The sequence below is a fragment of the Charadrius vociferus genome, unplaced genomic scaffold (assembly GCF_000708025.1).
Source record: "Charadrius vociferus isolate BGI_N301 unplaced genomic scaffold, ASM70802v2 scaffold1429, whole genome shotgun sequence".
NCBI classification, from domain to species: domain Eukaryota; kingdom Metazoa; phylum Chordata; class Aves; order Charadriiformes; family Charadriidae; genus Charadrius; species Charadrius vociferus.
The window spans coordinates 72,104-94,589 of record NW_009650164.1 but is presented as its reverse complement, the minus strand read 5'-3'; the positions used below and the strand labels follow the sequence as shown (position 1 = coordinate 94,589).

At 58.4% G+C, this 22,486-nt stretch overlaps 1 protein-coding gene across 1 annotated transcript in view; it reads left to right on the top strand.

The window, feature by feature from the left end:
• Positions 1 to 6,200: 6,200 nt before the first annotated feature.
• RLTPR (RGD motif, leucine rich repeats, tropomodulin domain and proline-rich containing) overlaps positions 6,201 to 22,486 on the top strand; it is a gene marked incomplete at its 3' end in the record, with an annotated part of 22,431 nt that continues 6,145 nt past the window's right edge. The window contains exons 1-28 of the mRNA XM_009892403.1: positions 6,201 to 6,240; positions 7,451 to 7,542; positions 7,674 to 7,724; positions 8,028 to 8,087; positions 9,350 to 9,471; positions 9,738 to 9,835; positions 10,437 to 10,507; positions 11,139 to 11,212; positions 12,008 to 12,083; positions 12,160 to 12,248; positions 12,608 to 12,702; positions 12,841 to 12,927; positions 13,165 to 13,274; positions 13,658 to 13,735; positions 14,067 to 14,143; positions 14,240 to 14,344; positions 14,587 to 14,656; positions 14,851 to 14,932; positions 17,089 to 17,185; positions 17,464 to 17,521; positions 18,045 to 18,217; positions 18,870 to 18,938; positions 19,587 to 19,680; positions 19,767 to 19,862; positions 20,327 to 20,455; positions 21,387 to 21,500; positions 21,630 to 21,805; positions 21,993 to 22,122. Coding sequence (XP_009890705.1) covers positions 6,201 to 6,240; positions 7,451 to 7,542; positions 7,674 to 7,724; positions 8,028 to 8,087; positions 9,350 to 9,471; positions 9,738 to 9,835; positions 10,437 to 10,507; positions 11,139 to 11,212; positions 12,008 to 12,083; positions 12,160 to 12,248; positions 12,608 to 12,702; positions 12,841 to 12,927; positions 13,165 to 13,274; positions 13,658 to 13,735; positions 14,067 to 14,143; positions 14,240 to 14,344; positions 14,587 to 14,656; positions 14,851 to 14,932; positions 17,089 to 17,185; positions 17,464 to 17,521; positions 18,045 to 18,217; positions 18,870 to 18,938; positions 19,587 to 19,680; positions 19,767 to 19,862; positions 20,327 to 20,455; positions 21,387 to 21,500; positions 21,630 to 21,805; positions 21,993 to 22,122 — 2,613 coding nt within the window. The remainder of the gene's footprint in view (positions 6,241 to 7,450; positions 7,543 to 7,673; positions 7,725 to 8,027; positions 8,088 to 9,349; positions 9,472 to 9,737; positions 9,836 to 10,436; positions 10,508 to 11,138; positions 11,213 to 12,007; positions 12,084 to 12,159; positions 12,249 to 12,607; positions 12,703 to 12,840; positions 12,928 to 13,164; positions 13,275 to 13,657; positions 13,736 to 14,066; positions 14,144 to 14,239; positions 14,345 to 14,586; positions 14,657 to 14,850; positions 14,933 to 17,088; positions 17,186 to 17,463; positions 17,522 to 18,044; positions 18,218 to 18,869; positions 18,939 to 19,586; positions 19,681 to 19,766; positions 19,863 to 20,326; positions 20,456 to 21,386; positions 21,501 to 21,629; positions 21,806 to 21,992; positions 22,123 to 22,486) is intronic.

Genomic DNA, 22,486 nt, shown 5'->3' with positions numbered 1-22,486 from the left:
ACATGTGTGCTCACGGGCTGCTTTCTTTGTGTATGTGAAAGCCCCTCCTAGAAGGATGCTGCAGGCCTGGGAACGGGGACCGGCTCTTCTCTGGCGGTGTCTGTTGTCTCTCCCCTACGCCGCGTGCGGGGCAGCTGTCTGCGCCGTGAAACCGCGCCGTGCCGGCCGCAGGTGGTGAGTGCGCGTGGAAGCAAGGGTGGTTAGTGCGGTGCAGCCAGCGCGGGCTCCCCGTTTGGGTATGGCTGCTCCGTGGCAGAGCAGGAGTGTAAGCGTGGAGGGATGGAAAGCGGAGAGGTGATGGAAAAGGTGCTGGGCTGTCTGCTCTCAAACATCAGCGTTTACAGCTTTGAGCTAGAAATAATGCGGGAGTAGTTGTTGCTGTTGGTTGTTTGGGCTGAGAGTTTAAGTGACGGTTTAGATGGCAGGAATATGACTTCCGTGTCATTCTGGGAAGCGGGACATGATGCTTAGGTGGAATTCCCGTGGTGTGTCTTCTAGTTACCTGTGCGAGCAGCTCGGGGAACCTGCTGAGAGTAAGCAGTCGGGTAGCTGCATGCTGTGTTAGTTCAGGACAGTACCTCTCACAGCACTGATGTCGGAGCAGCAGTTGCGGCAAATGGCACAATAAATACTTAATTTAAAGGAAATCTTGAAAAGCACACAATTGCTAGATTTGGTTTTGACTAGATTTTTTGATGACTAGTTATCTGTGGTCCTGGGAGGTGGTTCTTCTTAAACTTGCCAAGGAAAGCTGGAGATGGGTGCCTGGAACCTGAGCAGGGTGGAGGCTTGTCTCCGCAGGTGGGGAGGGGTAGATGGAAGGGTGGCTTCTGCGAGGAGGAGCTGGGTCTGGCTGCAGAAGTGGATAAATCTTCAAGTGCTGTCTCAGTTGAACCAGGAGCTCATGTATTCACCAGCCCAAAGATGCTTCAGGCAGAGGGAGTGCTCTAAAGGAGATGTGATTTTGCGTAAGTCCAGAGCCAGGGAGGCTTCACGGCGAGCTGGAAAACTGAAGCTGTCCTTGGGATCTGTAAGGAGCTACCACCATCATCTCTCAAACCCTCTGGCTCAACCCACCGCTGACAAGTGGGGTGTGAAAGATGTTGTGGTGGCTTTGTTTTAACTGGTGACCTGGGATGGTACCCCAAGGAGGCGTCACGCGTCCTCTTGCAGAGGCCTCCCTTGGTTTGCTGCAAGACCTCCATGCGCAGCATCTTATGCCCTCATACCCAGATTGAAGTGACCCCCAAGGCATGTCTTGCCATCTCTCCTGGAGTTCAGGGGAGCTGGGGGAGATGGCTTGATGGTGGGCTGAAAGGGAGAGACCCCAAGAGCTGTCTTTTTCCAAAGGCTTATGGGTATGGTTGCTCCCAAGTAGTCTTTGATCTGCTGGTGGTGTGGTGTGTTCCTTGGCAGCTCCTGCCCTGCTAGTCACAGCAACCCTGGGGAGATTAGGCTGATCTCCAAGGGGGACAGCTGGTGGCTTCTCTTGCACTTATCTGAGGAAACCATTTCTAAGCAGCATTGTTTAGTTAATGCAATAGATACACGTAATGTTCTTGCGTGTGAAGTAGACCTGGTCATTTATTGTGGGCTGCTGCTTGATCTTCCTCCAGAGACCTAAGGAAGGTTTTAGTGGGGATGGGAGCAGTCACCCTGTGGCCATCCTCCTTTTCTCCTCAGCCTGCTGTGTTACTTTGCGGTCTGCTCGGTTGACCTGGTTTCTTCCTGCTTGCTCAGTCAATAGCCCCGTTACGCTGCCTGGTTTTTAGTTGATTTGAGCGGAGGCTCTGCCTTGGGCAGGTGTCTCTGCTTGGCTGACTCTCTTGCAGGCTTCTGGTTTGCCCTTGGTGGAGCCACTCTGGAGAGATGCAGAGCAACGTCCCACCCTGCTCCCAAGGACATGCATCCAGGGCAGCATCTTGAGCCTGAATGTGGACAGAACATCTCTGCTCAACCCCAATGCTTTTATCAGTGTTGGAAAAGCTGTGTCCTCTGTCCTGGACCATGAGTGAAAAGCCAAGGCTAGCATGGATCCAAGGAGCATCGCTGCCTCAGCCAATTGCTTGGGCTGCTGTCCTGAGGGCATGTTGGAGAACTCCATCATGGATGGAGAGGGGCTGAGACCGGCTCTACGTGACTACTGCAACCTGACAAAGTCTTGTTTGGCTTCCAGAGGTTGAGACCTCCCCCAGGTTCGAGGGACTAACTCCTCTTGTGTTACCAAGCAGGGGTCCAAGCCCATTTCTTTAGTCACGGGTGTCAGACTGAAGTTTTGTTGGTGAAGTGTTGTTCTGCCTCATTGGAGCAAAAACTAATGACCTCTTCTACACTTTTGTCTTCACATCGTCGTAGCAGATGATTCTCCAGGTGAGATGTCAACAAATGTAGACTGGGGACAGCGCAGGGAGACTAGGGCAAGGAGGAAGATGTTGGCAGACCCTCCAAGAGGTGGAGGACATAGGGACAGCCTTGCAGAGCAGTTAGTGTTTGCCAAGCTGCTTGACTTCTGCATGGCTTGTGGAAGGTGGGTGGAATCCAGACAGGTGCTGACATGACCGGGCTTGTGGACTAAACTGTTCTACGTTATCCTAAACTGTGGTGGTGGGAGCAGGGCAAGAGCTGTGGTGAAACTGCTGCTCTGAGCGTACGTTGAAGAGAAGACTTGAAACATGGGCCAGAGCTATCCAAAATCTAAGGAGGTCTTCAGCAGGTAGTTAGGCAGACGTGGTAGGCAGCCAACATGGACAAGCAGGAAGGGGAAAAGGAAGCATATAGGAAGTAGAAGGGGGGGACAAGCTGCTTGAGTGTGCAGGGATGGAGTTGGGAGAGACAAAGCTCAGCTGGAATTGGACTTGGAGAAGCATGTGAAGGACAAAAAGAACAGCTTCTGTGTTAAGAATGGCTTCAGCAGCAGCAGGAAGGCTATGGAAAAATGCTCTTAATGGAGCAGAGGACTTGGTGGGAAAGGACATGGAAAAGACCAGGGTACTCGCTGCTGCTTTTGCCTTGATTTTGGCTGGTTAGGTCTGTCTTCAGACCTCCCAGGGCCCAAGCGTAATAGCAGAGTCTGATGGAATCATCTGAAGGTGCTGAGGAAAGCAGCCAATGTCAATTCACTATCTCATCTTTGAAAAGTCCTGGTGATCCGGGGAGGTTCATGACACCTGGAAAAAGGCAAATGTCCCACCTGTCTTCAAGTAGGGTAAGAAGGAAGGTCTGGGGAACTACCCCATTGCATCCTCCAAGGAGGTGGCTGGCTGTGTGGACAAGGGGAGAGAGTGAATGTTCATCTGGACTTTGACACGGTCTCCTGTAGCCTCCTTTTAGCAGAATTGAAGACATGGGGGCTGGAGAAGAGAATTATTGGGTGCATGGAAGACTGATGCTGGTTGTTCATGTTCCTCGGGGATCACTTGTAGGGCCAACTGGTCCCATCTTGGCTCCCCAGTGCAAGAAGCGAGTGAGAGGTTGGCGTGACCATGGGAGAGGCCCCCAGGACAGTTCCCACTGCAGCATAAGATGGGTGAAGAAGACAGCCCGGAGGAGAGAAAGTGAGGGGGGACCTTACTGCTGTCTGCAAAAAGCTGATGGGAGACTGCGGAGAAGATTGAGCCAAACTCTTTTAGGAGGTGTCACAGGGAGAGGGAAAGGGCAACGGAGACAAACTGGAGCGGAGGACAACTCCAGCTCAAATTAAGGAAAACCTTTCTCACTGTAAGTGTGGTCAAACATCAGAAAAAGGTACCCTGAGAGGCTGTGGGGTCGCCATCCTTGGAGATGTTCTGATCTCAGCTGGACACAGCTCTGAGCAGCCAAACTGGCCCAGTCTAGAGCAGAGGGTTGGATCCAGAGGTGGCCACCAGCTCAAGGAGTTTGTGGTGGCTGAGAGCCATGGGAGAAGCTGTCACTGTGAGAGTGTACAGGACTTGGAGGATACCTGGGTGTCCGTGTCAGCACAGTGCTGGAGCATCTGGGCTGGGAGGGGAGCTGTGGACAGAGAAAAGGATGAAGTGGTCTGCAGCCAGGGGTGAAGAGCTCCTACTATTACCCCCGGAGCATGGTAGGTGCTTCAACTCCCCAGGGGTGATCTAGGGATGGAGAGAAGCACCAGGACCTCTTTCTGGGAAGGTCCTGGTACTCTAGGATAGAGCTGAAAATGCCCAACCCATGTCCTCCTCTTCAGGGGAAGACAGAGGAGGTGGGTTGCTCTGGCCATCCTGACATGTCTGGGCTTGCGCAACAGGCGGGGAACACTTGTGCACATGGACATCTTCCTCTGCCCCACTCCTGGGGTAGATGGTCTGCTGCACTGATGCTCAGTGTGTTCCAGCATGTGGAACCCAGTATTTTAGGGAAGGAGCTTGGAACGGGGCTTACCTGGAGCTCCTTTGTGCTTCTAAGCTTCAATAGAAGCCATCATCTGATGGGTGCAATGGGACAGCTGCTCTCTCCATTCCTGAATATCCTTGCATGACAAAGCTCGGACCTGGTGCCCTTTCTGAGAAGTTCAGATACCAGTAGCCTGGTGTCCTGGTGTCATCCTGGAAAAGCCATAGATCCAGCCAGGACTGTCGCTGGTGGACGCTGTCTCTGTTGCATGGTGAACACCCTGTGTCCTTCCTCTTCCTGGTGCTCACCTGCCTGCTGACGTAGCTCAGGAGGCTCGAGGAGGTGCCTCGGCAGAGGTTGCTCCTTGCCCTGAGCCGTGTTCTCCCCAGCCACCTCCTTGAGAAGAGCTGCTGTGTGTTGTGGTTGGGTTCTATGGAGACGCCGTCCCTGCAGGGAGATGGCTTCCTGCCTTTGCTTTCACATTGAAGGTGGTTTCACAAGTGTTGCGGCCTCAGGTTCATGCTGCAGGAGAGCAACATCTCCCAGCCCTACCAGGGATCACCTTCTCCTGAGTTACTCCACCTCTGGAAAACTCCGCTGGGAGCCCTCGGTTGGCAGATTGCAGCTCAGGCAGCCTGGAACTTGATGATTTGTCAGAAAAGGGCAATTTAGGGGGACAAGGCAGTTGGCACCCTCCATCCCAGCTGATGCTGGTCATGGAGACCCAGGTTGCTATCTGGGACCAGCTCTGCTGGCTCCCTCAGCACCTTCTCCTGAGTTTCTGGTAGGGCCTCCTGAGCCAACACGGAGAAATATTGGGTCCAGTGAAGTCCTGCAGCGCAGCACATGTCACAGGACAGCTTTCCGCTCCATGCTGGAGCACTTCTTGCCTGGTCCAGAGCCTTCCCTGGGAAGCAGAGTGGTTGATGTGCTTGCTCCTGTTCCTCCAAGGAGGCCACCTAGCTTCTGCCCATCATCCTTGCTTTGGGGCAGTGGTTTTGTCATTTTGACATGACGCCTGGGGCATTTCTGCTCTGGAGAAGCCCTGCCTGCAGCCCCCTGCAGTGGGCGCGGGGTGCCCATCCTCTGGAGAAGCCCCCATCCCCTGGAGAAGCACCCTGCAGTGGGCAGCAGGTGCTCATACTCTGGAGAAGCTCCCATCCTCTGGAGAAGCACCTTGCAGTGGGCACCAGCTGCCCATCTTCTGGAGAAGCCCTATCCCCTGGAGAAGCCCTCTGCAGTGAGCACCAGGTGCTCATCCTCTGGAGAAGCCCCATGCCCTGGAGAAGCACCTTGCAGAGGACACCAACACCCATCCCTGGTAACTCGCCTTGCAGGTGCTCGGTGCGACGTGACAGAGCTGGGCTGACCTCCCGGTGGTAGGAAGGATGGAGCTGCTCTTTTCACCTCACCGGCCACCTTCAGGCAGAAATATGTCCCCATGAACCACCTCGAGGGGGGCTGCAGAGCAGGAAGACATCATGGACTGTCAACCCTTGAAGGTCGGAGCCATGATGGGGGGGATGATGCCACTCCTGGCTGGGAGACACTGATGGGTTGTCCTGCTTGCCCAGGTGAAGCCATGCAGGAGGAGAAGAGCTGGGCGAGGGATGCCCTCTCCTCCCGGTGGGCCGTGGGGGCCGTCGCTTTCATTTCGCTTCTCTTGCTCAGGCGGTAAATCGGGCCTGACGGGGCAGGAAGAGGCACCGAGCGCCGCCGGGAGGGGGAGGAGGCGCCGAGGCGGTGGCGCTGCCGGTTGGTAACCTCAGCGCTTCCTCCCAGCAGGGTGCCTTTCCCGCGGCGCCCGGGGATGCTGCCCTGACACCCGCATTCCCTTGGAAGGTGACCCTCTCCACCTGGTCCCAACCATGGCTGCGTCCCCCGGCGGGATCCCTGCTGAGCTGCAAGGTAACCATTGCCCGCCCGCCGCGCTGCCGGGGCACCGATGCCACATGGAAAGCACCGGTACAGGGCCTGCTTGGCCCCGGTTTGCCATGCCGGTGGTGGCAGAGCCACTTTCGGGTTCCTCATCGGCAGGAGCCGTGGTTTGGGGGGGTGCTGAGCAGGATCTGGGGTGCAAGGGCTTCTCTTGCCCCCAAAACCTCGCGTGCTTGGGGATGGTGCTAAAATCCCCAGAGAACAAGGTTGTGGTTCTCCTGCTGGTGCTGCTCAATCCCATGGGTTTGGGGTGTCCCCAGCCAACTGGGGGGTCCCCAGCAGCTCCCGAGGGAGGTATGGCCCGCAGCCCTGCCCCGGCTCCCCAGCAGCACCGGGGATGCCCGGAGTGCTGCAGCCTTCCCTCTTTTAATTGGAGAAGCAAAACGCTACAGGGGTCTCGGGGGTCCTGCAGCCTCCCCAGCCCCACCGAGGCTTGCAGCGGGGTGGGACAGAGCCATGTCGCTGCGTCCCCGCAGCCCCAGGTCGCCGCGCTTACCAGGATGGGTCCCCGGGGATGTGTGGCTCGAGTCGCTGGACCCGCGGGGCGCTCAGCAGCCTCAGCAAGGGCCGACGTTCTTGTGATGACACGGCTCACATGGTTGGCTTTGCCTGGTGATGGGCAGTCGTGGTCCTCGTCCCGCTCCTCTGAGCGAGAGGCGACGGAGGCAGCGCGGGCAGGCAATGCTCGAGGCGGGTGCGCTGGTACAACCACCCCTGCTCGTCGCGGCCGAGAGAGTTGCCGAAAACAACGTGAAAGCAGAACGCATCCCTGGCTGTGCCATGGGGAGATGGCACTTGGGGACCGAGTGGCTCCTCAGTGGTTAATGTGGGAAGGAAGGAAGAGAAACCAGGGTCCAGCTGTTGCTTGACACCAGCTCCCGGTGAGCAAAGCTGTATTGAAGCTCCCGGAGCGTAAATCAGTGACCCCAAAGCACTGTGCTTGGTCGAGGCTGCAGAAGCCGGTGAGGAGATGGATTTATCACCTGAGCAGCCAACAAGACCCAAAGCCGGTGAAGAAGTCTGTGGCTTAGCTGAGAGCACCACCAGGGTTTCTCTGGATGCAGAAGAGTTGATTCAGGCAGGGACGTGGGGGACGGTGTCCCCAAGGCAGCAGGGCACGTGGGAGAGGACCAGGGGTGGCTTCAGCTGCCTCACTTGGTGGGGACATTGGTCTTTTCAGAGGGCATCACCGCCTTCCTGGGGACAAAGAAGGTCCTCCTGGTGCTGAGCGTCCAGCTGCAGGTGAAATCCAAGTACGACGACTATATCTTGGTACGTGCAGAGTCCAACCCAGTTCCTGCTTTCCTGTTGTCCCCGGGCAGCTGTTTCTTGGCCACGGTGGGGGCCAGGGGTGGTTCCCGTGTCACCTCAGTCCTCTGTCACACCAATGTCCCCCTGCCTAGGTGCTGACGCCCTGGCGAGCCTATGTGTTGCCGGTGATGCTGCCGGTGAGGGTAAGTGCTGGGGACCCTGTGCCGTGGTAGAGCCCTGTGGATCCTGGGACTGCTACTTGAGGCACTGGGGTGGGTACCCCATGGGTCACCTGGGCCACCACATCTGGAGAAGCCTCCAGGAGTTGGATGAGGAGGAGGATGGGTTGAATGGGAGAGGGTTTGGGGTCACGGGGGTTCTGAAGACTTGGGGGGAGGCATGGCTGGGCACTACTCAGGGTGTGGGGAAGGGTGGGATCTGGGGGGGAACCTTGGGTGGCCCTTCTCCACCAGCGCTGGGGCTCACCCTCCTCCTCGCACCCAAAGGTTCACAGCAGCTTCAGCTTCCTGGAGGTGAAGGAGATGACGGTGCGAGAGCCCAGCTTGGTGAGCAGCACCAAACACCCCACCCCACCTCCTGCCCACCTGCCCCACCATGGCAAACCCTGTCCTGGAGACCAGTGCAGGGTCTGGTATCCCCCCATTGCACACTGAGGGTCACCACTGATGATCTGTGAGAGCTCCTCAGTGTGTTTGTCCCCTTTGCCACCCTTAAAGAAATCCTCTTGGATTGGGGCCGGAGGTGCGGGGAGGCAGGGGGGGTGCTGGAGGGGGGAGCGTGGGTGCTGGGGTGGGCAGTGCCTGGCCGTGGCACCTCCCCCTCGGCGGGGACAAGGTGACAAACGCCTGCTGGCTTACCCAGGCCAAGCCAAATTTAGCAAGAGGGTGTTTTAAACCCCGTTAATCCTCTTAGAGAGAGGCGTTGCACGTAGGGCAGACGCGGCCGGCAGCAACCCGAGAGGAGAGGAACGGGATGCTCCGATTGGGATGCATCAGCCGAAACGGGGCTGCCGTCCTCGTTAACCTCTTTAGCTGTTTTTTGCTCATTAAAACATCGTCGGCACCGGTGGCCCCAACCTCTAAAGAGGGGTTTCTGCTGCTTTGCTGACTGCGTGGCGGAGCTCTGGGGGAGAAATACAGAGGAGCTGGACAGAAAGCGAGAGGCGTTGGGGGTTGGAACCCCAGGGCGGAGGGGCGGTGTGTGAGATATCTGGACCGGGGTTGGAAAGCCCAGGGGCTGTTGATGTGCAGGCAGAGTGCAGGCAGGGCCGGGTCCCGCAGCCCCGGGCGCCGGCGGATGCGCCATCCTTGCGCGGTGCCAGCAGATAATTGTCATCTCGCTCCCACGCCTCAATCAGCGTGTAATTAAATCAGGGAGCGTGTTGCCATGGGATTTTTTTCCTTTCTTTTTTTTTTTTTTTTTTTTTCACCCAACGGCTAAAAAAGCCTCAAAACCCCATTAGATAAACGCAGGGAGGAAACCCCGTTCCTCCAGCTGCGGCTGCTGCGGGCAGAGCGGAGGCTTCTCTCGCCCCCACCGCTTTGGGCTCCTTTTGCACGAGCTTAGCTTGAATTTCGGGGAGGTTTATGCCTTATTCAGGCGCGCTGCAATCCCTTTAATGTGTTTTATCCTAAATTCCTGGTGCTCGTCAGCCTTCCCTGCGCTCACGGCGCTCCAGCTGGGTTTAGAAGCAGCGGCTGGGTGTTTGCCGTGAGGAGCTGCTGGCTGTCACCGTGGTGTCTGGGGGTTTGGGGACACTGCGTGCTGCCAGCTCGCTCAGACATCTCCTGTCCTTTGGACCCCGCAGGTTGTCATAGAAACGGATGCAGCATCTTATGCCTTCCGGTTCATGTGCTTTGATGATTTGGAGCAAGTTGTCATCCACGTCACCATGTCGCTTAAGAAGGTCTTTCCAGACTCATCCCCTGGGTAAGGGTCTTCTGCTCCTCAGGGGTAGTTGTGTCGGTGCCAGAGTGAACTCTTTGCTCAGCAAAGCCCCAAATATGAGATGGGTTCACAATTAGCGCCTTTTAACAGGAGAAAACCACACTGATGGAGGCCAGACCCTGCTCCCCCATCACATTGGGAAGGATATTTCTGGCCACCCTCACACACAGGGGCTGTAGTTCAGCATAAAGTGGTGGGGATGCTCTTCTCCCGACCCACCACCATGCACCCCTCTCGTCCTTCCCCAGGACGCTGCTCAAGAACTCCCCCCCCAACCTGTACGAGAGGATCCGGCAGATCACGGACTCGCTGGAGGACATGCTGCAGAGCAGCCCCGGGCCCTGCGGTAAGCCCTCTTATTCCTCCCACACATCTCCTCCAGGATGGGCCAGGAGGGTTGGAGCACCCTGGGGCCCATCACAGCCCAGTGTCTGTCAACACTGGCTCTGCTGACAGCTCCCACCCCTGCTGGCAGGGCACCCATGGTGGCTTAGGTGAGAAGGAGCCCTCCTAGTGCAGTCTTCTCTCCACCAGCTCACCCCATCTCATGGGGCAGGAGCAGGTTTGAGGAGACGTAGCTCCCTAGAAAGGAGCAGGATGCTCAGTGTCTACCTGTGAGAACGTGCGGCTGTGGATGCTTCCACCCACCTCATACAGCATTGCCGCAGTACCAGGGGCTTCTCCTGTAGCCTGGTTTGGAGCAGGATACCTCCATTATCATCACACAATGCACCTTGCCTGGTATCTACATGGACCAAGCAAAGCCGCCCGCAGCCCCTGGCGTCATGTGATCCCTTTTGGGTTGGCAGTAGACCACGCAGGATGTTCTGGCCCCTTTGAGGAGGGAAGGGAGAGCCTCCACTGTTCTTCTGCTTTCTGCCCTCCCCAGAGGTCTTCTCCATGTTCCTGTGGGAAGGTTTGCCACCAAGCTTGCCTTCTTTTTGCAGGGGGCTTTTCGGAGACCTACGCTGCTTTATGTGATTACAACGGCTTTGCGTTCCGTGAGGAGATCCAGTGGGTAAGCTGGTCTGTCCCATGGAGAAGATACAATGACAGAGTACCAATTGGCAGGCGGGGAAGCAGGAAGCTTACAGGGTTGGTGGGGCTGGGGACATCCCAGGGACATCCTGGAGACAAGGGTCATCCCAGAGCTTGGAACTGCAGTTTTGTCTGGCTTGAGTGCCCCTTGCTTCTCGGTGTGGTGGAATCAAAGTGCAGATAGGGATGAGATGTCTTGGAACAAGTTGTTTCCCAGACTGGAAATGTGGGACCTTGCTGGGTGTCCCTAGTGGAGGAGAACCCCTCTGGGACCCAACAACAGCAGGACCAGATGTTCCCCTCTTCCTCTGGGACACTGACTCCTGCCCACCTCTCCCCACGCCCTCCTTCCCACCAGCCTGGGGGTGCGTTGTCGTCTTCTGGCCAGTCCCTGCAGGAGGGATCCAAGACCCACAAAGCCATCCCACCAATGTGGGACACGTGCCCTGCCAGCCGCAGCACCAGAGGAGGTTCTAGGCTCAGGATTTTAGGCAAGGGGCTCCCCCGGGGAGGGTCCCAGAGGGCTCAGCTCCCTCCAGCAGCACTGGGCAGCCGAGCCCTCCCCAGGACCAGGTGCTAAGCCTGACCTCTGTGCCCATCCATCCAAACAGGACGTGGACAACATCTACCACAGCCAGGACTGCCGGGAATTCAACCTGCTGGACTTCAGCCACCTGGAGAGCCGGTGAGTCCCCCAGCCGTGTGGTGCCTCGTGCCACGCCACCACTTGTCCCCCATCCTCCCCGTCCACGGCAGGGGTGGCCCGACACACTCCTCTGCTCACATTAGAAGCTTTTTGTCGCTTTACACGCTCCAAGGACGTGACATCTGCCGGCTGACGCACCCCCGCACCAAAGGCGACGAGCCCCGTCCCATGGGGCGACAGCCCCCTGAGGCCATGCAGCCTCCCCGCTTCATTTTTAACACTTAAATAAGCCGACGAGCTGCTCACGGGGGTGAAAACCGAAAGTCACGGCAGCTTCTGGCAGCTCATGGCTGTCAGGTGTTTCCCTATGCAAAGCAGGTGACGCTGCTCCCCCTCACATACACAAATATACATAATAAATAGCCGTTATGGGGTCATAGCCTCTCAGCAGAGCGCTGGCCGTGCATGGATTCGTCCCTGCAGGGCTCAGCCATGTCTCCACCCCGAGAAAGATGGAGTGAAGGTTCAGCTCAAACTTGTTTCCAGTGGAGCAAAACCCATGGTGTTCTTTACGTGAGAGCTCAGGATTAAAAAGACAAAAAAAATCCAAAACCCCAAGGTTTTGATAGAAAGATGCAAATATTTTGATGAATTTTATTTTCCCTGAGGGAATAATCTGGGGATGATGAGCTGTGTTTGTGGGTTGCTTTGAGCTCATGGACCCCGGTCCTGCTCCCTGTGGTGAGGCATCCCCGGGTTGGGTGTCTCGGGTGTCTTTGGGACCAGTCTTGGCTCAGCCTGGCCCCTGACTCCCTCGTCCTTGTCACCCTGCAGAGACGTGGCACTGAGCATCGCTGCCTTGTCCTTCAACCTGTGGTTCACCAAGCTCTCCTGCAAGGACTTCAGGCTGGTGAGTACCGGTGCCGCGGTGCTGGGCGTGCTGGAGATGGCCGGGTTTCCAGAAAGACTTTCTTCTCCCCTGCCAGAACCAGGAGATCTCGGAGCAGCTGCTCTACATGCTCAGCAAATCGGTGACACTGGAGGAGCTGGTGCTGGAAAACAGCGGGTTGAAAGCGTAAGCAAAGGCGTTGCAGGGCCCTGGTGTGGTGGTCTCAGCAGCCTGGTCCTGCTCCCTTCACATGCATGGAGCAGGGTGCTCCATGGACTCCCCATGGCCAGAGGGGGTGTTGGTGCGCCATCCCCTCCTTCAGCACGAAGCTCACTGGGAGCAGAGACCCCCCTGTAGCCTGGAGGCCAACAAGTATCACCTACCCTTGGAGATGCTCTGCTTTCTCCTGCTGGCTCCTCGGATGGAGCCAGCTCTGCTATGTGGGCAGGAACTGCTGGCACGTCCCTGTAAGGCCACAGGGCTGGCAGCTGTGTCTCCTGGAAGTGGCCGTAGCTTGCTCAGATGGATGGCCCTTCTCCCCGCAGCGACTTTGTGCAGAGGATGGCCCAGGCACTCAGCAACCATCCTGACTCTGTCCTGCACACCATCAACCTTGCTGGCAACCAGCTGGAAGACAGAGGTACCCAACTTATTGGCCAGGATGAGTTTCCACCCAGGAAAACTGATGTACAACTCCGGATCCCACTGGTGGCTGCCGCCTTCTCTGGGGGCTGCAGCTCAGGATGGGACAGCTCAGGGCTCTCTGCTCTTTCATTAGGGATCGTTGCCTTCAGCCGGCACGTGGAGAAGAGTCCCAAGGGTCTGCAGAGCCTCAGCTTGGCCAGGACGATGCTCAGTGCCAAAGGTACAGCCTGGCATCCCGCTCCCCACCCGGGCGCCACTGGGAGGCTGGGCACGGCGCTGCTTGGGGACAAACTGGCACCAGAGGGCTGGCTGGAGGGGCTGCAGGGACACCTTGGAAAGGGCATCTTCAAGGATGAGATGTCCTGCTGCCCCAGCTGGAGGAAAGTTGTCCCTTCTCCGCTCTCTGGTGCAGGGGTCCTACAGGCATCCATCCATCTCTCCCCCTCTCCTCGAACAGGGATGAGCACGTTATGCAAAGCCCTCGCGGATAACAAAGCCATCGGATCTTCCCTCCAGCACTTGGACCTCTCCGGAAACCCCGGCAGCCTGGCTGGGGAGGACATCAGTGTGAGTGCCCGGGCTGCAATGGGGTGACACCACCGGGGCTCCGTCCCCTGCATGGGCTCGATGGTTTCGGTCCCCTGGGGTCTGCACCCATTGCAGCACTCCGGGGATGGGGAAGTCATGGCTGTGACACCTCCCTGCCTACCCAGGGGCTTTTGGGGGATGCACGGGGGGACATCCTCATGCATCTCCTTGTAAGAGGGTGGGAGATGCCACCTGGAGCAAGGAGGCACCCCAGGAGCAAGAAGCATGGAGCCGGGTCCTGCTGTGCAGGATGAATCCCTGTGCTCAGCCGGAGGGAGGAGGCATCCCGTGGGGATGTGCGGGGTGCTGGGTGGGGGGTGTCGGGGTCCTGGGCAAAGCTGCTGAGCCCTCTCTGCCCGCAGAACCTGCAGAGCCTCCTCCGCCAGTGCCACTCTATCTCCCACCTCATCCTGGCTGGCACAGACTGCCCGTTGGATGCTGTGAGTACCCGCACAGGGGGTCCCAGCAGTGCACCCCTGTGCTCAGCATCCCCCCTCCTGAAACCCTGCTGCGCTGCTGGGGGGGGTGCTGCTACCCCATCCCAGCTGGCATGGGTCAGCCAGCCCAGCGATGTCCCACTCAGTTCCCACCACTGTGGGTGGGCTGGGGGACTCAGGGGTCAGCAGGAGGAAGAAGGGAGCCCCAGCACAGGGCAGAGACCCCCTTAGCACCCCCGGCAGCCCATCCCATCCCATCCCATCCCCGGGCTGGTGAGGGGCTGCAGCACCAGCTGGGACCTCTTTGATACCACTCACATCCCCACCCCGGCAGCTTTTTGGAGCCCTGGTCCATGGATGCCACACCAGCCTCGTCCATCTGGATCTCTCCAAAAACGTGTACTCCCAAAAGTAAGCCCCCAGGGCGGTGGGGACGGGAGTGCGATACCCAAGCGGGTGGCCAATCCTGTGCAGTAGGTGATGCCACGTTGTGCCCATCCTTTTCAGGAGGGTGAAAACCATCTCCCCTGACATCAAGGAGTTTTTCAGCCAAACCTGTGCCCTCAGGCACGTCTCCATGGCGGGTACGAAACTGCCAGCGGATGCTGTAAGGTGAGGTGGGGCTGTGAGACCACCGAGGGGGAACGGATCTGGAGTGAGCAGGACCTCGCTCAGGGCTCTGCGTGTCGAGAGGGCTGGTGGGGAGGATGGATGGGGCTGTGAGAGGCAGAGCTCTGGGAAGGATGTCTTCTCCAGCACCCCGGTCCCACTGCCTGGGCCACTGGGGGCACCCCATGGTGGGTGCCGGTGCCCCTGTTGCTCACACTGATGGGTGGCTTTGGTGACTTTTCCAGGGCGCTGCTGCAAGGGCTGGCAGACAACAGTCACATCAGCGACCTACGCCTGGATCTTAGCAACTGCGAGGTGAGGGGCCAGCACCCATGGGTGCTGTCAGTCCAGCCCGGGGGTCCCACTGGGGCAGCGGGGGGCTCACTCCCCATGTGGGAAGGTCCATGCCGTGTCCACCGTTGGGCTGGGGTGACCTTCCCGACGGCAGGATCTCGTTTGCAGGGCTCGGCGCCTCCCCCTTGTACTGATGTCTTGCTGTTTCTTCCAAGCTGAGATCAGCGGGGGCCCAAGTCATCCAGGACCTCATCCCTGACGCCAGCTCCATCAGCGACCTGGACTTGTCTGACAATGGTAGGTTGCTTTTTTCCCCAAGACGGGTGAGCATCTCCTCCATCTGCAGGTCCAGCCACCGCGGGCTGTTTGGCAGAGGCCAGCTCAGCTCCAGCGTCTCATGAGCTTGTAGGAGTCCCTGGGGAGATGGGTAGGGTCCACTGCGCTTGCCTGCATCTTGATCGTGCTGGCTAATGCAACATTAAACTGCACTTATCACCTGTAGAAGTCCTTCAGCAGCAGCTGCAGCATCACAGTCTGTGTCTCATGGGGATGAAGGTACCCAATGGCCAGCAGTGGGTTCCTGCCTGAGAAATTAGAATCATAGAATGGTTTAGGTTGAAAGGACCTGGAAGATCATAGAGTTCCAACCTCCCTGCCATGGGCATGGACACCTCCCACCAGGTCAGGTTGCCCAAGGCTACGTCCAGCCTGGCCTTGAACACCTCCAGGGATGGGGCCTCAACAACCTCTCTGGGCAACCTGTTCCAGTGCCTTACCACCCTTAATTACTACCTCATCAGGCTTTATGTATTTTTACCCACCAAAGCAACCACCCCTCCGCCTTCCCCAAGGCAGGCACTCCCTACCTGTGCTCTTCTCCCTGTGCTGATGTCCTTCCCAAGCATGTCAGGCCTCTTCCATCACCTTCCAGCGTTGCATCCTGTGGTGGGCAGCAGTGGTGGTCCTCATTCGGAACAAGCATCTCCAGCACGTGGAGCATGGGGTGATTTCTTCATCCTCTCCTGCCTCAGGGCTCGCCAAAAATTCTCATTTCACTTCTTTCTTGGTACAAGCCTCTTCAGCTCGCTGAACCCGAGGTGGTCTCGCATTGCTCGCTCAGGGTTTGAAGCACTGAAAAGGTCTCCCTGAGCTGAAATTCTTCCCACCTCTCTGCAAGAGTTTACAGTCCTGCTGTGGCCACCGAAGCTGGGGGCGAGCAACCCGAATTATCACAAACATCACCTCTGCCAGCTCTTAATTTCACCTAAAAGGCCCCAAACCTTAAAGCAGCCTTGCTAAGATCTCACAGCAAACCATGCAGCGCCTCGACAGCCAGATGGCTCTGGGAAAAGCTGACGTGGTTTGAAGTCATCCAAAAACCTGTTCAGTCCACCAATGCTCCAAAAGCTCACTCTCTTACTCAAAGTCTCCGGCCGACCTTTGCCAAAATGTACTTCTATTTTTGGCTCTCCCAGTAGAGCAGCTCCATGCAGAAGGGATGGTCCTGTGGGTGGGTTTTGGTGCCTCTTGCCGTTGTCTGGCGGAGCGGCTTGGGCGAGCAGGTCCGTGCCCTGTGGAAGGATGTCACCTTGCCCAATTTCCCTGGGGATGCTGCAGCAGTGAGGATAGGAGTACAGGCAGCTGCCTGTGAGCTGTGTGAACTCCTCCCATGTTGTCCAGGGTGGTGGTAGGGTGATGGAGGGCATGTCCCTGCGGGATGACAGAAAGCAAGAGCCCTCTCTGGCTCCGTAAGGGTTCCCTGCGGCTCAGCACAGTGTTGGCACCCCAAATAGTAGGAGTCCTCAGAGTGTGTACTCCTTCCCTGGGGTTACTCCCCATAGGTCTTTGATCTCCTTGGGCCAGCCATGGAAAGGAGGAAGATCATAGAATCATAGAATGGTTTGGGTTGGAAGGAACCTTAAAGATCATCCAGTTCCACCCCCCTGCCCTGGGCAGGGACACCTCCCACCAGCCCAGGTTGCTCCAAGCCCCGTCCAACCTGGCCTTGAACATCTCCAGGGATGGGGCAGCCACAGCTTCTCGGGGCAACCTGCGCCAGGGGCTCGCCCACCTCACACGGAAAAAGTTCTTCCAAATGTCTCATCTAAATCTCCCCTCTTCCAGTTTGAAGCCATTCCCCCTCACCCTATCACTACATGCACTTGTGAAAAGTCCCCCCCCCAGCTCTCCTGTAGCCCCTTTAGGCACTGGAAGGCTGAAATAAGGTCTCCCTGGAGCCTTCTCTTCTCCAGGCTGAACAACCCCAACTCTCTCAGCAGAGGTGCTACAGCCCAGGAGACGCTCAGGAGTTGGCCTGGGCAACTCTACCATCCCACCTTGGCAGCTTGGTGGCTCTGCAGGTCACCCTTGGGGGACCACCCTGCTACTTTGATGCCACCTCTGTGGTCCAAGCTGCTTGGAGCATCCCTGTGGGTGCCTTCCGTCTCTCGCAGGCTTCGACCCTGACATGGTGACGTTGGTGCTCTCCATCAGCAGAAGCAAGTCCATTAGGCATGTCTCTCTGGGGAAAAACTTCAACATCAAATCCAAGTAAGTGCGAATTTGCAGCGCCTGGGCCAGGAGGCATCCTGGCACCATGCCCCCAGCTCACCTTTCTCCCCCCATCCAAGTCCATGGGCTGGTTGGAGATGCCAGGGATTGCCTGCCCACCCTGCTTGCTCCAACCCAACGGGGAGCCTGGGGCCGTGGTGGGACCATCTCTGCTCCTGCCATGGTTCCTATGGGATCGCAGGCACTGTGGGGTCAGGGTGGGAGGACGGAGCTCTGCCAGTGGTGCGTGTGTGTAACCCTCCTCACCGCTCCCATAGGGAGGGACTGGTGGACGTCCTTCACCGCATCGTCCAGCTCACCCAGGAGGACGACTGCGTAAGTCCGGCTTGCCCTCAACTGTCACACCCATGCCCTCAGCCGCCCTCCGCCGCCACCATGCTGGGGTGCCATCCAAATCCCTCCCAGCACAGTCTGGGAGCAAATCTCCCTCCCTCCCACTGCCATTCAAATCCTTCTGCTCTTATTTTCCTCCGTCTGAAGCAGATGCTCAGGCAGAGAGGCGAGAGCTGTTCCCATTCATCTGGGAAAGCGGGAGCCCGTGTCTGGCTCCAGGAGCGGAGGAGATGCTCGGTGTAACCTGGCTGCAGCCCAGCTTTCCAAAAAAAAGCAGACCCCTCTTTCCTCCCCGCTGCCTGCCAGGGATCTGAGCTAAATCCAGGGTGTTGCCGAAGCACCTGTTGCCCTCCCTTTTTTGGGGGGGTTCAGCACAACTTGTGCTCCCCAAAGCCAGGACCAGGCAGCCACCAGCCCAGCCAGGGCTGGAGGCTGTGTCTGCAGCGGTGACGCGTATCCTGATGCGTGTCCTGGCCACCTCTCCCCCTCCTTGTCGCCTCTCCAGCCTCTCCAGTCCCTGTCCCTGGCCGAATCGCGTCTCAAGCTGGGAACCAACGTCCTGCTGAGCGCCCTGGGCAGTAACACCAGCCTCGTCGCTCTGGACATCAGTGGCAACGCCATGGGGGACACAGGGGCCAAGATGCTAGCCAAGGCGCTGCAGATCAACACGAAGCTCAGGTAGCAGCAGCCCGTGTCACCCTGTGGGTGACATTCCCACCTTTGTGCCAGGTCGCCCTGATACGGTGGTCCTGGTTGCAATACTGGTGCCATCAGAGGAGGCTTATCATGGCTACTGGTAGCCATGGGTGCTGCTCTGGACCACTCCTGGGGCCATAACTGTATCTTGCTCTCATGACAGTCATCTGGTGGCGCTGACAAGGGACATGTGAAGGGCAGGAGAGCAGCTCAGTCCCTGCCCTGGCACTTGCCAGCTCTTTGCTGGCTCTTGCACAGCTTGGCACGCTGCAGCTGGACCTTTGCAGTCACTGCCATCACCCCACGCTCTGACGTCCCTTCCTAAAATGCCATTTTTGACCACGTTGTGCCCACAATGGCAAAGCAGGGATGGCTGCAGGGGACAGGGAATGGGGAAAGGACTGCCTGGCCATGTCCTCCCTGCCCTTCACTCCCTCCAGGCAGCCATGGACTTTACAGCTCCTTCCAAAGTCCAAGGAATCTTGAGGTTCAGATTTCTTTTTTAACCCCATTTCCAGGCTTTCTGGTGTCTTGGGCTTGCTCTTCCTGGCGCACTGCAGTGGCCGACGGGTGGGCGCCCACCTCGGGGCTGCGCGGGTGCGGGCAGGGCTCACTCCTGACCTTCTCTTTGCAGGACTGTGGTTTGGGACAGGAACAACACAACCGCCCATGGGCTCCTGGAGGTGGCTCAAGCTTTGGAGAGGTAAGGAGAGAGCAGCTTGGTCCTCCTGGCTTGCTGCCATCATGCAGAAGAGCCTCTAGCATCAGGGTGTCACCATCCCCAGGGTCCCCTTGAAGCGGCCAGTGCATCACACAGGTGTGTGCAGGTCCTAAGGGAGTTGGTCTATGGCTTGGGTCCTGCAGCCAGCAAAGCAACCTGCCACCCATTCGGTGATGGCACCTCCGTTACTGACCTCAAGGTCTCCCCTGGGCTCTGCCTCCCAGCCCAGCACAGCCCCACATCCCCCCCGGTGGCTCTGGCAAGCCTGGGGAGGGGGATCTGCTGTTGGTGGAGACACGGTGCTCTTCTCCCTCCCCATGAAAGACTGCTAGAAGTTGTCCACCTGCCAAGTGCACCGTCAGGTCTGGTGTTTGGCCATGCAGGTTCTCCGGAGGTCTGAAGACGGAGCGGGTGGACAGAGCCTGGGTGGGCAGTCGCTGCTGCCCCATTGGGCTTTGCTGCTGGCTGGAGTTTGGCCGTCCCCATCTCCAGGGTTGGACCTTGGGGCAATGTCCAAGATGCTGTTGGGTGGGCTCTGGCCCCATGTCGTGCCTTTGTGGAAATGCTTGGTGGGGATGAGGCAGAGGGGACCACCAGCACCCTGGTCCAGCAGCACGTGCTGCCTCGCAGGAACTACACCCTCAAGTCCATGCCCTTGCCGATGAGCGACGTGGCGCAGGCGTACCGCAGCAACCCCGAGAAAACGGAGGAGGCGGTGCACAAGGTGTGTGTGTGGGGAGGAGGACACACACCGTGGGGCTGGGTGCCACCGCCAGCCCGGCTACTGATGGCCTCTCGCCCGCCGTGCAGCTCCAGTCCTGCCTGCCAAAGAACCAGCTGCGGCGCACGCTGCCCGCACAGACCTTCCGCCTCCAGCAGGGCATCCTCACCACCTCTTCCGAACAGGTTTGCCAGCCAAATTGCTGCGTGGGGCTGCTTCCCCCTGCCCCAACCCACCCTGCGGAGATCTCGCAAAGAGCCCCCACCCCACCCCCCTCCCCGTACACCTTTCCCGAGCGGAGGGCAAAGCTATCCAGAGGGATGAGAGTGGGGCCAGACAGAAAAGATATCTCCGAGGAGAAACCCTCCTGGTTGCATCCATGCGTTTGATGCATACGTGACGCTGGGATATCTCGCGCGCTGTCCCACGCAGTGTGTTTCCCGCTCCCTGCGCACAGCAAATCCCCCCCACGCGACATCCCCGGTTATCAGGCAGGGATGCTCTGGGGGGGCTGTAACCTGCCTGTGCCCCCGCTTGCCCCATGGGGCAGCTCCCAGCGCATCCTTCTCCGGCAAAGCGACGGCAAAGAGGGGGGAACTGGCAGTGCCTCTCCGGCGTCGGTGTGTGATGCAGCCTCTCCGCGCTCCAGATGGTGAACGAGATCTGCCTGAGCGTGCAGAAGCACGTCGACATCCTCAGCGCCTGCTCGGGCAGGGAGGCGGAGGCGGACATCCTCTGCGCGGAGGAGGCCATCAGGAACGCCAACCTCTCCATCAGCGTGAGTCTGCCGCGCGGGGAAAACCCCTGGGCTCGCCCAGCTTCGATTCGGGATCGAAGCGGGTTATTGATTAGTTAATGACATAATTAAGCAGCAGCAGCCGGGGAACAGCGGAATTGTCGATGCAACGGCTGCACACCACTGAGCTCCTGCAAAATATTAAAGAACAGCTGTGGATTTCTAAATCCTCCTCTAGATAGAGTCCCAAAATGTTCTTAATCCCCCCCCCCCACATGCACACCGCTGTCTGCACACCCCCCGGTGAACTGGGGGTTACAAGAGCACCCTCTACTCGTGTCCCCTGTCCTTGGGGGAGGTGGGTGCTCCAGCTTTGGATGCCCACACTGGTGAGAAACATCCCCTGTGTCCTTGGGGGGGGTCCCTCCTTGGGGTACCTTCATCCCGCCCTGGCCAGATGCAGCTGAGCGATGTGGACGCTCCACCAGTCCATGACGAAGGCCACCACGTTGGCTGGGCAGCTCCTGGCACCATCAGCCCTGGTTTGATCCTCATGGTCCCGCTTCTCGCTCCCCATCGTACTACTATTCCTCCTCTATTTCTCTTCAAACCATCTCCTTTTCCTTTTTCCCAGCTCTCTTAGCACTTCAACCAGTGGAGGTAGGATTTAAGAGGACAGTGCTCCTGGTGGAAGGGGTGGTGAAAGGGATGGGAAAGGATCTCTTCCAACGTAGCCACCAGCACGGCTGGGCGCAGGGAGGGGAGGAGGGTTAGTGAGTATAGGGGAGTAGTTGAGGGCCCACCTGGGGGCCCACGGGGACTGTGAGGGGCCGAGCAAAGCCAGAAGGTCACTGGGTTTCTCCAGGTGATACTTATCCATGGGGCAGCCATGGATGGAGGCTGTGCGTGGAAGGATGGAAAGCAAAGATGAGGTGTCGGTGGATGATCCATGTCATCTCTCTCCCCATGGCAGATCCTGCCCCTCTTGTATGAAGCGGGAAACACCCCGTACCAGAATGGCAAACTCCAGCACAAGCTGGAGTGTCTCACGGAAGAAGCGTCGCAGACCTGTGGCCGGGAGATCCAGGTGGGCACCCATGGGGAGTATGGGATGCTCATCAGCCTTGGCCTGAGGATGAGGGACATGGCGTCTCCTGGAAACCACGTGCATCCTGATGGAAAAGACACCAAAACCCCCACTTTTGTCCCCAAACAGGCGATCATGCAGGCAGCGCTGGACACAGCACACAGCCTCTGCCCAGCCGTGGTGCAGAAGAGCGGGGTGAGGGACCAGCTGGTCAACGCCATGTCGGAGCGGATCTACCTCCAGGACCACCTCAACATCAGTACCGTCCTGGACCAGATGGTCACCGATGTCTTCAGCAAGCTGAAGTGGGTGATGTGCCGTGTCCTCTGCAGCCCAGGGCATGTCCTGCATGCTCCTCTGGGTGCCACGGCTGAGCATCCATCTCCCAGACCCCAAGGGTCTCCCTTGGATAGGGGGGATGAGGGGGCTGCTGGCCCCATAGCTTGTAGGGGTGGTGGGTGCTGGTCCTTACACTCCTCTCTCCACTCCCAGTGAAATCAAGCTGTCCGTCACAGCCGCCGTGGCCGACTGCATCGTGGATGCCGTGCTGGGAGACCTGACCATAGCCCAGTGCAAGCTGGGGAGCACTGGGGGCCACCAGCCTCTGCTGCGGGATGGGGATGCGGGACTGGGATGCAGGATGGGGGGGGGTACCATGGCATTGCCCGGGTGCTGGCCACCACGGTGACCGCAGATTTGCCGTCCAGGAAGCAGGACGATTCCCGCCCAGGCTGGTTTTTCCTCCCAGGTAATCCTCTCCCGGTACGGTCACCGCAGCATTAAGGTCCTGAGTGGGGGCCGGGAGCTGCCGCGTCATAGGGGGTGTGCCGGGGTGAAGCCGGGCACCGGCCGCTCGTGCACCGGGGCAGGCGTGGGGCACCTGCGCCGGGGCTGGCAGCCGGCTAATCAGGCCTAAATCCCCTCGTAAATCCCGGCCGCGGGTAGGGAGCGGAGCAGCGTGGAGCATGCAGAGCGGCCAGCCCCGC